At 31.2% G+C, this 16,960-nt stretch overlaps 2 protein-coding genes across 2 annotated transcripts; one reads left to right on the top strand and one right to left on the bottom strand.

Annotated features, from left to right (window-relative positions):
* Positions 1–793: 793 nt before the first annotated feature.
* On the top strand, positions 794–5,088 carry LOC125070632 (ionotropic receptor 75a-like; the record flags this gene model as incomplete). Its single annotated transcript, XM_047680579.1, has 7 exons — positions 794–1,458; positions 1,529–1,696; positions 2,191–2,417; positions 3,128–3,339; positions 3,480–3,751; positions 4,120–4,318; positions 5,044–5,088. Coding segments are annotated over 7 exons (1,788 nt in total), but the record flags the coding sequence as incomplete, so codon positions are not given.
* Positions 5,023–16,163, bottom strand: LOC125070296 (FAS-associated factor 1). The gene is made up of 16 exons (XM_047680097.1): positions 16,047–16,163; positions 15,561–15,629; positions 15,100–15,226; positions 14,178–14,303; positions 13,619–13,790; positions 13,053–13,197; positions 12,483–12,608; positions 11,907–12,027; positions 11,328–11,473; positions 10,304–10,458; positions 9,794–9,930; positions 9,516–9,678; positions 8,645–8,741; positions 8,418–8,558; positions 8,231–8,308; positions 5,023–8,101 (listed from the first exon to the last, which is right to left on the bottom strand). The coding sequence occupies exons 1-16, from the start codon at positions 16,083–16,085 to the stop codon at positions 8,021–8,023; spliced, it is 1,923 nt and encodes a 640-aa protein (XP_047536053.1). The 5' UTR covers positions 16,086–16,163; the 3' UTR covers positions 5,023–8,020.
* Between the last annotated feature and the right edge of the window lie 797 nt (positions 16,164–16,960).

Genomic DNA, 16,960 nt, shown 5'->3' with positions numbered 1-16,960 from the left:
CGCCTAAGATATTGCTGTATATTTAATTTTTAAGTACCTATAGACAGAAATTCTAAAGCCTGGAAGATCTCCATTTTTTCCAGACTGGAATATCTAAGAGCCGAGATGGCCCAGTGGTTAGAACGCGTGCATCTTAACCGATGATTTCGGGTTCAAGAATTTTCATGTGCTTAATTTGTGTTTATAATTCATCTCGTGCTCGGCGGTGAAGGATAACATCGTGAGGAAACCTGCATGTGTCTAATTTCAACGAAATTCTGCCACATGTGTATTCCGCCGCCCGCATACCCGCATTGGAGCAGCGTGGTGGAATATGCTCCAAACCTTCTCCTCAAAGGGAGAGGAGGCCTTTAGCCCAGCAGTGGGAAAATTTACAGGCTGCTAATGATAAAAATGCTGGAATATCTGACGTATAAAGGGCTAAATGTAAAATTTGTTAAAAATGAATAAAAATGTATAATCTCACGTAATTAATTAAAAAAAAATGTAAGTTCATGTTACTACAAATAAAAAAAAAACATCACATCAATTTAACATGAATCAAGAGCGCACTGTAACTTAAAATCGCTTCTGAACATTATTAATCATTTAAACATCAAGAAACTATCATTACACTATTATGAGTCGAATCCATAATATTGTGCTGACAGTAATAACTTCTCAGCAATTTTCCTGTCAGAACTAATTTAATAAAACCCTACGATTTATGTCTTGGCTTTCTTATCTTCGACGAATTTAGACTATAAAAATGAATTTATTTGCATTTGTGTTAATATTTAAATTTTGTTCCATTTCGGCAGTTTCTATATTTGTAGACATATTTAAGTCGAAAAGTATAGAGAATGGGGTTATGTTTCATTGCCAAAATATTTCTAAAGTTGTCTTTAATCAGAAAGTTTTTTGTGCAAATAATATAAAAATTACAAGTTTAAAAACAGAACTCAATTTTACAAATATCGGGTATTTCGGTCCCTCAAAGCTTGGTTTTATAGTAGATGCATCTTGTACCTCTTGGTATAGCATTTTCGAAATTATAGATAAAAGATTTTTTAAGAGGTCATACACTTGGTTGATCTATACTAATAATTTAATAACTACGTCTAATACTTTGTCAAAGTATCCAATTGAAATTAACTCTGATTTTATTGTAATTAAAAAAAGTGGACGAAACAATTTTTTTTATCTTTATGAAGTTTTTAATAACGGATATTATACTCACGGTTCTTTTGTTGTTGAATATTTGGGATACTGGAATCAAAAGTTGTATGCAAACCAAATTATAAGGACGAATTTGACGGGAGTTGTATTAAAATGTGCTGTAGTAGTACTTGATCCCATAGTCAATCAAACTTTTGAACACTATTTAGAATATACAAAGCCGGGAGTTATAGTTGATTCCTTACATAAATTGAAATTCTATACTCTGATAAAATATCTAGAAAATATGTATAATTACAGGTAATATTAATATATTAAACATTGTCTACTTGGTAATACATATATTTCTAATGAATATTTCTTAAGATAGATATAGACTGCAAAGAACCAATTCATGGGGGTATTTACGCAACGGCAGTTTCGATGGAGTTGTCGGCGCTTTACAAAGACGCGAAGCAGATATTGGAGGCACACCAGTGTTTTTCAGGTCCGATAGGGCGAAGTTCATCGATTACGTAGCACCTACGTGGCAATCGAGGTATTACACAAAAACGATCAGAGAATATAATAATGTCTCCATAATTTATATATGTTTATGTAATTGATAATCTTTATAACCTTGTAAAAGAAGCTGGCATTTTCAATAATTATAATAATAACAATTGTTCTACAAGTGTAGGTTTACGTATTTTATTGCGGCAAAGACTGACTTTATTGGGATCATTCTACATCACTGACAAGTGACAAGACAAAACTAAGAATAAGGCGTTAGAAGAATAAGTTTAACGCCTTTGAGGTGGAGGTCTAGAGTGTTTTAGGTGATCGTGGTATTAAACGATCGCTCTGAGAGATCGCTATCTCATAGACATTATTATTTTTTTCAATTTTGTTTAAGAACTTAAGATAATATTTACGAAAACGAAACTTACAACAAATAACTATTCAATTCAATAACAACTGATCTGTGTAAGACGTTTTTTAGAATATTTTAATTTTATTATAATAGTAATAATTTAATTTTAATTTTTATAGACCCTGTTTTATTCTGCGTCACCCTAAGTACCCGGGTGGGTTTTATTCAATATACACGCGACCTCTAACCGCTGAAGTTTGGTTTTGCATTCTGGCTGTATTGGCTTTATCTGGTTCAGTAATGTGCGTAATGTTTAATATCAAAGCCTTAAAAGCTACCGGAGATGATAAGGACTCTTCATCTTCTATGGCATTCTTGTTTATATTTAGTGCTATCAGTCAACAAGGTAAAACATTTTGGTCATTTTATATTCTAGTAAATTTTCCAACTTCTTTTTGCTGTGAAAGATTTAAGTGTATTCACCGTGTTTCTGTTTCATTTGCTCACTTAGAAACTTAGTCTTTTCCACTGGGATATTTTAAATAAGACTTTTATAGTTTTATAAAGGTCGGATTTAGGGGACTGCAACTGGGCAACTACAAGAGAGAGGCGTCTACAAAAGACATTTAAAAAAAAAAACAGTATTTCATGAATTAACAATCCATATATGTGTAGATATAGTAAAACAGGAGTATTAAGTATATGCATTTTTATTTTTTATGAATCACTATTTCATAAGTTACTTATACAAAAAGAAGAATAAGAAAGAAAAAAAACGGGCCTGCAAAACAATTATTGAAAAACCTGACTGACAGTACTAATTTGTAAAATAATAAAGGTGTCCCCCACACCTCTGTTGTCCCGGGGCCATCAGACCTCTAAATCTGGCCCTGTGTATTATGTTATAAGTATACCGAAACAATAGTTCACATGCGACATAGAAAAAAGTATTTACAAATAATTATAAAAATAGGTTCCGTACAAATGGTAAACATTTGAAATGATAGCAAGATTGCTAGTAATAATTCTCCTCACGAATCGAAGCAAATATAGTTTTTCATTCCATTCACAATCAGTAGGAACTAACTACTCTAAATGTCTTATCGCTTATTACAGGCACAACTTTAACCAGAGGTTCAACATCAATGAAAATTGTTATCTTTATGACTTTTATTTTTACGCTAACCTTGTATCAATATTATAACGCAACAGTGGTATCCACGCTACTCCGCGAGCCTCCTAAAAGCATTAAAAATCTCAAAGATCTATTAAATAGTGATCTCAAAGCAGGAGTCGAAGATGTTTTGTATAATAAAGATTTTTTTAAGGTTTGCTTCACTTCTATTTACAGCGTGTGTATTTGTCTACTTTTACTTCAATCCTAATCAACTTAGCGCTTGCATTTAAATAAATGTGATCGTCTCTTGTTATTAAGAAGAAAAACTATGTAAATAATTCGGCATTTCAGCGAACGAAGGACCCGATTGCTTTAGAACTCTTCTATCGAAAGATAGTGACAAGTCGTCACTATAATTTCCTTGAACCAGAATACGGCATGCGTTTAGTGAAACGTGGTGGCTTCGCGTATCACGTGGACAGTATTACCGCTTACCGTATTATGAAGAGAAGTTTCAGCGAAAGGGAGATATGTGATGCGCACGAGATCCATTTATATCCACCGCAAAATATGGCGGCAGTCTTGCAAAAAGACTCGCCATACAGAGAACATGTCACAGTTGGGTAAGGAGAGAACTTAATCATTAGCTTTGCGGTATTCATTTAATGTAACATGATTTTCGTTCTATAATAAAAAAAAAATTACAAAGTTTTCAATTGAAGAGTCATTATCGATACAGAGATTTAAATGATTTTCTTAAATATCTGGCCTGGTCTGGGTCATCAACTCATCACATATTCTACAGCCAAACATAAATACTCAGTATTGTTGAGTTCGGACTTGAAAGATCAGTAAGGCAATGTAACTACAGGCACAAAGAATAAAATAATATTTCATACGCCGCTACAGTCTATGGGCGATGCTGATTACTTTCCATCTGCCCGTTAGGAATTTTGTATAAAAAAAACTCTTAATCTATTAATCCTTTCAGAATACGTAAGATATTTGAATCGGGTTTAATGCACAGATTGAAGTCGATTTGGGATGAACCTAAGCCTCCGTGTGTTCGGACTCCCGACAGCAGCATATTCTCAGTTACTCTGCGAGAGTTTTCCATGGCTCTGGTTATGTTAGCTGTGGGCATACTGTTCGCTGTGTTCATTTTACTTGGCGAAATATTAACATATAGATATCAGAAAAAAAATATAAAATTTTGTAATTAATTTCATATTTCCGAAGTGAAACAGTTTGATTATACTTCAATATTTTTTTTATCTCGTGTAGTTGCAAAGGTCTTAATGTTTTCAGCTTATTCATTAATATTATATTCATGTTTTATATTTTAACTTAAATCACACTAGTATACTATGACACTCACAATTAACATATAAAAATCGATTTAACTGTAGTTAGCCTGTGTAGGATTGCTTGACAAATAAACGTAGAATTAATTAATAATAAATAAATAAAAACAAAATTCTTCCGTCTGTTTATTTATTTGAGTACATAACGTCCTTCTATACATTTACAGTCATGTGATTCGGTGAAAAATTACAAAGTTCAAAATTCTTTAGCTGAGCTCTCGTACCTACATTACTTTTTTTATTTCTCGATTTTGCGTCGTACTGTTACTTTCTACCTCGCATACATTTGTTTATTACGCAAAACAAATGAATATATCATCTGTTTGCCATAGATAAAACATATTGTAATGTATGTGATAATTGTTTGAAGTCTATAACAATTTCGCTGATAATAACCTAAAAAAAACCTTGATAAATTTTAAACGCAAATTTATCTAGAATAGTTTCAAATTATAAATATTAAAGCGATAAAATGTAACGTTTCTGCTTTAATGCTTACAAATTTAATGCAATTAGAAAAATCGTGTGTATTGGTGGCAGTTTCATGATATTTGTTAACGTCAAAAAGAAAGAGAGAGAGAAAGAATTGCCTGTAACTTAAAATGGTGTTTTTTTTTAATTTATCATTCAAGTCTTACTTTTAAAACTAAAACATTTAAAAAATACTCACTACCGTTATCACGTAAAATAAATTAAGGAATTATAATTGTTTTAGTTATAAATGGATACGAGGCAAGAGGCTATCTTGCAAGAGTAATTTTGAAAATTAAAAAGAAAGTTTTTTTAAATCCGAATGTTCCTCAATTTCTAAAACAATCATTAATAATTATTTTGAATTTATATCCGAAGAATGATATGAATGTCGGCAGTTATAAGCTTTCCTGCTTGTTAGTTTTATTCTCGTTATTTTAAACATTAATATATTTTAATTATTACTGTCATTACATAAAATGTACTTAAGATGTAATAATAGTGTTTTAAACGAAAAAAGATAACGTATAAGCTTGCAAATTTAGCCTCTACCAGTAACAGAGCATTCATTATGTATAACGGCATTGTCAATTAGTACCTATATAGTCGATTCAAATGGTAGAGGGAGTAAATATAAACAATTTTGTCCTTGAATTTACATGACATTATTGATCAAGGTCTACATAATCTGTGGTATTCGTGAAATTATGACATTTTGACAACGTGCGAGGTTGTTATTGGAACTTTAAACGTACAATGAAAGGGTTCGTAGCCATTGCATCACTTTTACAATATTATAAATAAAAAAAAATAAATCAAAAACTGTTTGTAAGGTTTAAATGTAAACCTAAAGTTTGTTTATATTTACTCCTTCTGCTCTTGAAATAGTATAGTAAGTTTTATATAAATATACACGAATAATTAATTGGATGAAGACTCTTGAGTTACACAATTCGACCAGGAATTGTTGACAAAGAAACAAATATCTATCTTTCATTAATCAATGGTGCCAATTCATCTGTAGTTTACAAACTTTATACTCATTTGACAGAACTAAAGTACGCTATCCCTTTTACACCACATATGAAAAAGAGATAGCGATACTTTTGACAGTTAAATAAGTGAGTTTGTGGTCAACAGAACCAGCACCAATATGGAATAACTACCATACCGCGGCCTCATACGAGTTTCACACCAAAATACTTCTCGTTGGGAAATGACAAAAACTAAATATGGATCTTTTGAAGTAGAGACACATTTATTACACTAATCAGGCAAACACATTAAATTTTATCTTCTAATCTGTAAAGGAACCAATATAATATATACCAATATAAATATATTAGTAAATCAAGACTACGATAATTTAATGAGAATAGTTTTTCAATAGTATTGTACAAAATATAATTAGACCAAAGATAAACAAAGCCAATATATATATATATATATATATATATATGTTACATTTTTATCAACACTAGTCTACAGTCGCCAACCAAAACGCACATGTGAGTTTCGTTGTGTATTCAAATATGTTATGAGCTATTAATAGTATAGAGGGGCCTCCTAAATACTACGAATGAACGTCACTATTTCCACTGACTCTTAGCGTAACTTAAGCTGGCAGTTTCAGCGTATTATATATTTTTTTTTGTTATTTAATTTAAATTAAAAACATTTATTTATACAAGAGAATTCTATTGACATCAAATTTAATAAACTTAATGTTAATAGAACGTCTAGCAGTTCTAATTACAATTTTGTACAAGTATATTTGTTAGCAGTATCTCTATTTTATTAAAATTTATAAATTACAAATGTGGTACATTATATATGAAATACTATTAGCCCGGGAGACAGTGACTAAAATTTTCTAGTAATTTATTAAAAATAATGCGAAACTTTAGGATTTGTCAATGGTATGATAAATAATGGTCTTAGCTTCCTTGAAGCGTAAACGCAGGACAAAGTGTATTTCACAAAGATTCTTGTATGTATTCCATACTACATAGAGGACTGGCGTGACTAACTAACTAGAACATGTGTTTTTTATTAAATATTTATTTCGTGCTATTTATTTTATTTACAATTTCAGTTAAATCTTTTACGAAAATCATCACGACAAACCGTTCGGACAGAATATTCGTTTAACAAAAAATCTCATTTACTAATGAAATATTTAGTTACCAGATATTTTTTATGAATCTGTAAATTTCGGGTACTATACAGAGGTAGTAGAGGTTAATGAGAGTAATTGCTGTTTATGATTCAATCAATTACTTTCGTTTTTTTTTTTTCTGTAAATACGTGTAAATTTCTCAGTTTATGGTGTTTTTTGATGGAATACCGAAATAAACTAAAATAATAGCGTAAGTCGAGAAAGGTCACCTCCTTTGCACTTCTCCACAAAAATATAGCAAGTATATTAATGGTCACTGTATCATAACTTTTCACGATTCAAGTGCTATTTTGTAGAAAATATTTTTTTAATGCTTGGCTTTATTTTTTTAATTATAAAATTTATGTATTTTACAGCGGAACATGCGTTCAGATTTCCATAAGTATTCACTAAAAAGTCTAAATTAGACATCAAGAGTAGCTTAAACAAATATTCTTAAAAAATAACAAAATTGATATCAAATGATGAGGCATTTGGTATATAGGCTACTCTTCGTTTTAGTTATAGTATTTTATGGCCAAGATAAATACGAGAATGTTCGTGCGACAAATGTCAAGTTGGATACTTGTACAATAAATCACTTAGAATTTTCAGTCACTATCTCTCGGTCTACATTATGGAGGTATAATATGGGAGAATTAAATGATATTTTTAATGATAAAATTCAAAAATAAATTTTAAATTAATGAGAATCTTATATATATATATATACTACATATTTAGACAGGGATACATTAAAATATAACTGATCGTGTGATTTAATAAACGAAGTTGGTCGAAGTTGGGTGAAATGCGGGTAGTTTGAAACTGTTTGATATCGGTACCCTCTGTTTATTCGTGAATCATGTACGTTCCGCGGCAGCTGTGGCGTGTCACATTCACCGTTCCTCCAACATGACCGTCTCCTGTGGGTATAACTTGAGCGCCTTCAGTGTACTACTGTGAGATTCCATAGTGAGCTGAAAAAGTTTTTATATATTATAACTAAGGAACTTTATTTTATTGATGGTAGGACTTTGAGCAAGTCCCAATGGGTATGTATCATCCACTCCTTATACTATACGTCTAGAATACATATATATACTTACGTCTCTTCTAGGCCAGCTAGCGATAACCTTGTAGTTTTCTTTTGGGTAACCTTTCGATGCAAGGAAGTCTAGTAAAGCCTGTAACAAAAAATATAAAAATACGTTACTATCTCGGTCGAAAGTCTCGTTAAACAGGTTTTCAATATACGCAAAACCAGTTTTGGCAGGCCAGGCTGCCCTTACTCACGGCGAGCGTGTCGGACGCGTGGAAGCGTCGCTCGAGGCAGGCGTGGTGCGGCGGCGGCAGGCGCACGCGCACGCGCGCCACGTCGCCGTCGCCTTCGGCTGGCTCCGCTGGGAGCCGCGCTTCCGCTCCAGCTCGGAGCGCCTGTTGTGGACAAACAGTTTATTATAATTCAAGGTATGGTAGTCATTAATGGAACGTTACGCGACAATTATTTTGTCACAACTTACCTCTTTTCTGGCTTCCTCTATTTGTCTTTCTGATTCTACTCTCTCCAATTCTTGATTTCTTTCTAATTCTTGTTGCTTTTTTACTTCTTCTTTCGCCCTGTTGTGTATTTATATATTAGATATTATATTTTATTTAATAAATTTTTTTTATTATTATTATTGATTGGCGGACGAGAATATGACCTGACCTGATGGTCAGTGGTCACCACCGCCCATAGACAAAAGCGCTGTAAGAAATATTAACCATTCCTTACATCATCTATGCGCCACCAACCTTGGGAACCAAAATGTGATGTCCCATGTGCCTGTGATGACTGCCTGTCACTGGCTCACTCACCCTTCTAACCGGAACACAACAATACAGTGTACTGTTATTTGGCGGTAGAATATCTGATGAGTGGGTGGTACCTACCGAATTTTCACCAGCGTCCTTTGTGGTCATTTTATTTCGATTGCTTTGAAATAAGTTCTTAGTTGTTGTACATTTTTGGAAAGCTAAGAAAACGGTTATGTTTTTAAAATAATCTGCAGGGCAAGTTTCATAACGATTTTTTTAGATTTTAAAGCATTTTTGTGGAAAAAAAATCAAAAAAATATTTAAATAATATCTTTTTCCGTCTCGCATTTTTAAATTTGGCCGGATAACTAATATTTTAATATTGACAAATAACCAGTGTTTAATCGTTTTTATAAATCAGAAGAAAAAAACTAAAAAAAGTGATAACTCAAAAATTGTTAACATTTGCATGATGCATATAGGGGTTAAAATTATCGCAAATAATCACCCCTATCACCTCCTAACGGGAATACGTCGAATTACCAATAACCCTGTATACATAATGTATTATATACATTAAAAAGAATGTATTACCTGTCAGCTTCGAGACTGCGCTGATATGCCTCGTCTTGCTCGAGTTTGACTCGTTGTCTTGCATCTCTTTCCCTCTCTAACCGCGCATCCTCCTCACGTTGCGACGCAAATCTCTCTAGAGCTTCGACTAGACTGCCCACCAATTCGGACACTCCAACATTACCTACAAACAATTTAATAAAAACTTTGTTTGGAACTCATGTAATATTGTCTTTGTAAATGACGCATTATATGCCAATGTGATACCATCAGAGTATCAACACGCAAGACTACTATACCATTGATGACGGAGTATATCTCGGTGTTGGAGCGCACGCGCATGATGATGAGCAGCGCGGGCAGGCGCTCCACGGGTATGCTGCGGATCGTCATGCTGGCCACGGGGCCCAGCGCGCTCGCTATCGACGTCAGCAGCCTGCGGATGCGCACAGTTAATGATCATATTGAACCAAGTCCACGAATATAAGGTTGTATTTGATCGTTTATTACTATTTGTATATTAAAAAATCGTGTAATTTAATTTCAGAGCAGAAGTTAAAACATTTAATACATTTACATTACCAAAAAATAGTATTAGGAACCATAGTTTATGCTTAGATTCTGTTGAATAAGACCAAACATGCTGTAGATAGTAAATTTTTATTTAAAAAAATTTTAAAACGTAATAAATAAGTTAGTAAAGAGAGCTTGGGCTATGGTTAATAAAGAGCCCATAAATGTTGTAACTTTCCACTTTGAATTTGTACATGTATGTACTTAAAACAAATGATAGGTTATAGTATACTTACATATTATTATTATGTGGATGTGTAAGATCCCATCCGTAGAGTACAAAGTTGGCAGCAAGAGTCTGTAGAACAGTTTCACAACCTAATAGTTGAGCGCAGAACACATTGGACAAAACTGATTGTTCGTGATGTAAGTATACTCCTAGTAGCTTTCTCTGTAAACAAATATTACAATTTCAATAAAGATTATTTTATATTAATGAAGTTAAGTTAAAAAGTAAAATATAGATCTGTATTGGACCACACAATTGTAAGTGGACACCGTCACCTATGGACATTGTTAGATATAAAATACTAAATAATTCCTTATACTATGAAAGTGCCGCAAACCTCGGGACCTAAGATATTATGTACATTAGTCATTTATGTCTGTTATTATAAGAACTTATTCATGCATCAATCAAAAATCAATAATAAAAGGATATAAATGGCTGAGTGTCATAATATACTGTGGTCATAGAGAAAGAAGAATTTCGTACATTGAACTGTCATCACTTGTCTCTGTCATTCAAATACAAATATATTGCCATTGCATTCACGCAGGTTAAATGAACGGCGTCATCATTACAAACTTTTTATTTTTTATGATATAGGTAGGCAGTTGAGCAAATGGGCCACCTGATGGTAAGTGGTCACCACCGCCCATAGACAATGGCGGTGTAAGAAATATTAATTACCCTTTAGTAATACCCCAGTGTGCCCCCAACCTTGGGAACTAAAATGTTATGTCTCTTGGTTTACATTGGTTTACACACCCTTCAAGCCGGAACACAACAATAATGAGTACTGCTGTTTAGCGGTAGAATATTTGAGTGGATGGTACCTACCCAGATGGTCAAGCTCTACCACCATTTATTAATAAGAAAACTTTTTTATTCTTTGTAAAATTTTAAAATTACAATACTTTATATATTTCTGTATATTCGAAGATTTTCAAAACCATAGCCAAAAAGGACAATGTCCAAAATTCTCTTTGCTTCGCGATCAGACCTTGTATAATAATTTATGAATTGACCAAAATCACCTCTTTCGCAGGTTTCAGGCAGGATTCCTTGATAGCATCCTGTAAGGTTCCTTCGAAGAAATTTGGCGTATTGGGTCCATAGCGAGCACGGAAGCGCTGTGCGAATTCTATACATCCTAATGCTTCGTCTTCGACATGTTCAGACACTTGATAATGAAACATAACAAATATTGTATAACTTTAACAATGTCGGAAACTATTGCAGAGGAAAACGAACCTAAATGGCATATTAATTTTATTAGTATCTCAAAAAAAGTAATAAGGCACATGTATATACAAAATTTCTAAGAAAGGAAGTATTAACAGTGTCTATGAGGTTTGACTAAGTTTATATAAAGTCTAAATCTATATTGAAGTTTATATTATATTTTATAAATTTATATCATTATTTGGAACAACAAAAAATAAAAAATCAATTGTGTGAGTACTACTTTCAAATTTAGTTATTCTTACACCTTATTTAATTTACTTTATTATGAGAATACTGGGCAGAACAGGCAATGCTTACCGGACACATTTGAACAAATGGGAAAAAAGAGATATATATTATATTATTATATATAGTTGTAAATTACTTACTGAGTGGTTGTAGCCGTTCTGAAGATACATCAACAAACATGTCATCTTCTGTGGGAAAACTGTCTCCATCTTCAACTTCTTCTACTGAACTATTATCACTATCCGAACTTTCGACTACTATCTGAAAATATATTTAGTTTTAAATAATTTGATCATTCATTTTGCCTCACTTTACTCGTGATGATGCAGGTTGAAATCATGACAGAAACTTTTCGAAAAGATCATTTTATTAATAAGATGGTCCTTGGAGCCGGATACTACAAAATATAACGATAAACTAATAATGGAAAATATTTGTATTAGTATACCATAGCGAGATTAAATAATTACAACAAAAATGAGAATTAAAAATTTTTAGCTGAAGTTAAGATTAATAAGTTTCCTAGGTTTTATTTTTGGTTGTAATAATGTTAGAATCAATGAAAACTTCGACAATTCAGTCAGAACTGAGCATTACTACAACATAATATAAGTCATTAAAATCTACACTAAAAACATACCATATTAAATAAATATTTTGTTGCTAATTTGAATGTTTAAAAGATTCTATAGATTCAATACAGAAAAGTGTCTTACTCTCTTGTATTCTCGTTGTTTACTAGGTGCACGTTTGACGGTTAGTTCGTGTTGAGGTAAGTCTAAACCAACCATGGCAAGTACCGTGTCATCTAATCCTGTCACAGTAGGCCAGCCGGTCCAAACCTATACATATACAATACCATCAATTTACATAATTACAAAAAAATATCTAAAGAATTGTAGATAGCATAGTAAGTATGTACATAATATTATGATGATACCAGAGCTATTAAAACAATGAATAGCAACAAGTGTTCATAATATTTATCACTCCAGATAAAATGATATAGCTCATTTCTCATACCGTTTCAAGTTGCTACATTATTCAAATATAAATATATTATCCAATAGATTTTCGATGCTTTAAATTCGTTTTAAAATTATATAACAAATAAAACTTGAAATTATTTTATTAACTATAATAAATGTTTTTAAAATATAAGAGATTGTAAAACTAAAACATTTTTTATAGATAATTATTCCTAGAATATAAAGCATTGTTAAACATTTTTTTTAATTTACTACTAACAGGCAAGTTCAATTATAAAAATTAAAGTGTTTCCTCACCTGATGTCGAACAGGTATATCTGTGAGGGAATAGAGATCATTTTTGACTTCTTGTACAGTTTTAGTGCCGGGATATTTCAGTGTATATTCTCTTTGATCATGTTTCACTCGAAGAACATATGTCGTTGTTAATCTCTCTGCTACCCTGGTAGCATAACGAAATAACAATAAGTATCAATTTACAGTCTATTTAGTTGTTTGTGGTTTTTGGTTTACATAGTTACTATTTTTAATAATTATATAAATCGTAGCTAATTAGAAAAAGGACAAAAATATTAGTACTTTACCGAGGGGGTTATGACTATACTTTTCAGATTCTATGGAAACATAAATGTAATTTTTTAATTAAATTATAATGCTCTAGATGTTTGTATTTTAATGACACAGAGTAAGGGTGCATTAATTACGAATATTATCATTTATATATATATAAGTACATATTTATTATTATTTTTGCATGCACTGGTACATACTTAAAAGAACTACACTAAAACTGCAGCTTTATAATATAAGTATATGCGACATAAATTTAGCATTATTAGTTTAAGCATGAATAACTTTCTCACTCGTCATCATCCATAAGTCGTTCTGCAGCTTTGAGGCCCAACACTCCGTTACGAGCAAGTCCTAAACTTGAGAGTGTGGCTGCAGAAGTAGCCCGTGAGCCGCCCAGCCCAGATATCTGCTGCCTACACACTGGTACACCGCAAACTAACTCTAATTGCTTCTTGAGATCATCTAAAAATAGCAATATGCGTATGAAATGCCATGCCAACATGGCCCAGTAGTTATAAAATGTTAATGTTAATAGCAGATTGTAGGTTTTAATACTGGAAAGCCCATAGAATGTTTATGTACTTAATTTGTGGTTATAATTCATCTCATGCTTGGCGGAAAAGTGAAACATTGTTACATGTGTCATAAGTTTTAAGGGTTTAGCCCAGTAGGGTATTGGGCATGTACAGGCCATTCCTTTACTATTTTTAATTACATTTCATGTGATTTTCATTTGTTGTGAATAATCCTTAATTTTTTGTTTTCATTATTTTTCAATAAATTTAAAAAGAAAATATCATAAATTGTCATCTAATTTAATTAATTGTAAATATAAATTATTTCACTTACGGACAGTTGATGCACCAGATATTTTTATTTCATGTATTTTATTATTACAATGAACTTGTAACTCTATTAAGTCAACGGAATTATTTTTAGGAGATGAGGTTGAAGCTTGATTTCTATCTTCCCGATCTGCAAATATAAGCACATATTTGCTTATTAGCTAATAAAAAATGTGTTACCAGCAGAGAGATCACATTAGATTAGTCAATAATTTAAAATTTGCAAAAATCTATGCGTTATCAAATATATAAAATAATAATAATCAGACTACATAGAAAAAAATATTTATTAATTTAATAATCCATCTTGTTTCATAGAATGTATTTTTTTAATGAATTAAAATATCATTTATAAATCATATTTTTTTAAATAAATCTAGTTTTTCTTGCATCATGGAGAAAATAATTGATAAAATATTTCGGTTACAACTTTATTAAAATAAATAAAGCATCTTGTAGTTAAATATTGGCCTTCACAATTGGAACCGGTGGTATTAGAAACATTGTTTAAAGAAGCCTGTGAAACACTTGTGGTATTGTGCGATGCACATATTTATATCTCAATGCTTAAGAACCATTACTTAGTGAGATTAATCTTATTTAAGCCTCACAAAACCAGGACTGGAAGCTTAGGATATACAACATGTATAAAATATGTGCTTTATTTAACATCAAAACTAATTGAATACATGTTAAATAATAGTACAGGTGAAGCTAGAACTCATGAATATTTGCAGTCATTGCAGAGAAGGGAAACACAGAAACCTACAAGGATCTACCTACATGTCATTCACCAACCTCATTGATACAGCACAATAGATTATTTTCAAAGTCTCGAGAGGAGAGGCAGGCTTTGCCGAGTAGTGAAATTAACACATGGTAAATGTACCTATTTAATTAAAATACAATGTTTTTATTTTACTTACCAGGCGGGTGTGGTTTTTTAAGAGTTATCACAGATATATCATCATCTATCATCTCCACATCATGAGTGTCATTGGACTGAGATGCTGAATTGTTGTCATCTTGAGGCATTACTCTATTGATTGCCGACTGTAACCAATAAATAATTATCTTTATTTAACTGTATATATTTAAAAATATTGCTAATAGCATACTTGAAATTAAAAAACTTCTTAGTACATATAATTGTTACCCTTTATTAGTCATTATAATTAGCTGTGTAATTTTAAATATTATTGTGCAAGTCTAAGGTTTAGCTGTGGTAGATTCTCTATACAACATATTGATGTTTATTTGTTTACATTAATTGTTCATGTTATTCATAGTCGTGTTTGTTTATTTAATTGTAGAGGTCAGATAGAATTCATTATATAAAAATATTGTAAAGGTAATTAATACTGAATAATTATGTAAATAAACTTACAAGTAAGTCCCAATTTGTTTCTTCTAAGTGAAATATTGCTTCAGCAACATCTTCTATATTTGTGATACCCTGAAAACAAAATCATTTTATTTATTTATATTCAGACAAAGACTGAGGATTGGATTCCATAAAAGGTTGCACCAGCTTGATAGAGGAATTTAAAAAAATATCTACTAATCACCTTGGAAATTCAAGTAATCAGACGTAAATTTTAAAACGGAGCACAAAGAACATTTTGAAAGATTCGTGGAAAAACGTCGTCACAACGAGAAATGGCGTCCATTTTTGGGAAAATAAAGGGAAGAAAGTTTGCACTTTATATCTAGCGATGATAATAACAATATAATTTCGCGTTAGACGTAGTACAAAGAGATAAAGGAGAATTAACAGTCACTGTTTTTGTATCTCACATAACCTGAACATTTTTAAACTATAACACTGTGATAGTTCACCTAAAGTTATATTAATAATATGGGTAATATTTACCTGAAAATTTGCAAGAATTTCTTCTCTGTTTTCAGCCATTCCGATATATTTGAGCTCAAAAATACTACTCTTCTAATAAGTATGACATTTAAGATTGCAGACAAATCACACTCAAACATTGACTATAGACAATTTGTTAAGTATTGCCATTAAAATTTTTAAATGATTTGTTGTATCATTTACCATAGTCGATTTACATCTATAAGATAACATTTACACGTATGAATTTTTAATAATTACTGATAATAAATGTAACTTGTTTTTTTTTGCAAACAAATATCGTTATAATCACAATGTTATTTGGATACTAAGAGAGTTGAGCTTTTTAAATAACGACTAATTACATTTCGGATATTTTAGAGCAAATGTTTAGTTTATAAAAATAATGTATGTAATTCAAAACTAAATTTAACATTACTTTATTCCATTAATACTTTTTAAGGTTATTTACGTTATATCAACACTTACAAAAACTCTAAATTTATTTGATGTAATTATTAAAGCGTTTACTATTTGTCCGGATTCAATTAATCATTTTTTTATTGCTTAACTTACTTGATCAAAGAGTAATTTATATTTTTGGTTGGTGATTTATTTTTTTATTTTTTAGAGCATATTTTTGTACACCTAGTAAGATTAAATGTTCTTGGAAGCGGTTCTTTTACTTTCAAGTAAGTCCCAATTTCTTCTGGTTCTTATTGACATTTAACGTTTATTTTCATTTAATTAAATTGGATAAAAAAATTTAATACTAGTATTATTTTATAAAAAAAAATATACTTTTTTAATGTGTATTATGCAAGTTTATATATCCATATTATGCTAATTTGGTTTGTTTTTAAAACTTTTCCTGTATCATTCATGAAAGAAAATAGTAATATATTATATTAGTAGAGAGTCATAAATGATAATAT

Source organism: Vanessa atalanta, chromosome 17 (genome assembly GCF_905147765.1).
Source record: "Vanessa atalanta chromosome 17, ilVanAtal1.2, whole genome shotgun sequence".
NCBI lineage: Eukaryota > Metazoa > Arthropoda > Insecta > Lepidoptera > Nymphalidae > Vanessa > Vanessa atalanta.
Note: the sequence above shows the minus strand (reverse complement) of the source record. Positions and strands in the feature narration are given on the sequence as shown.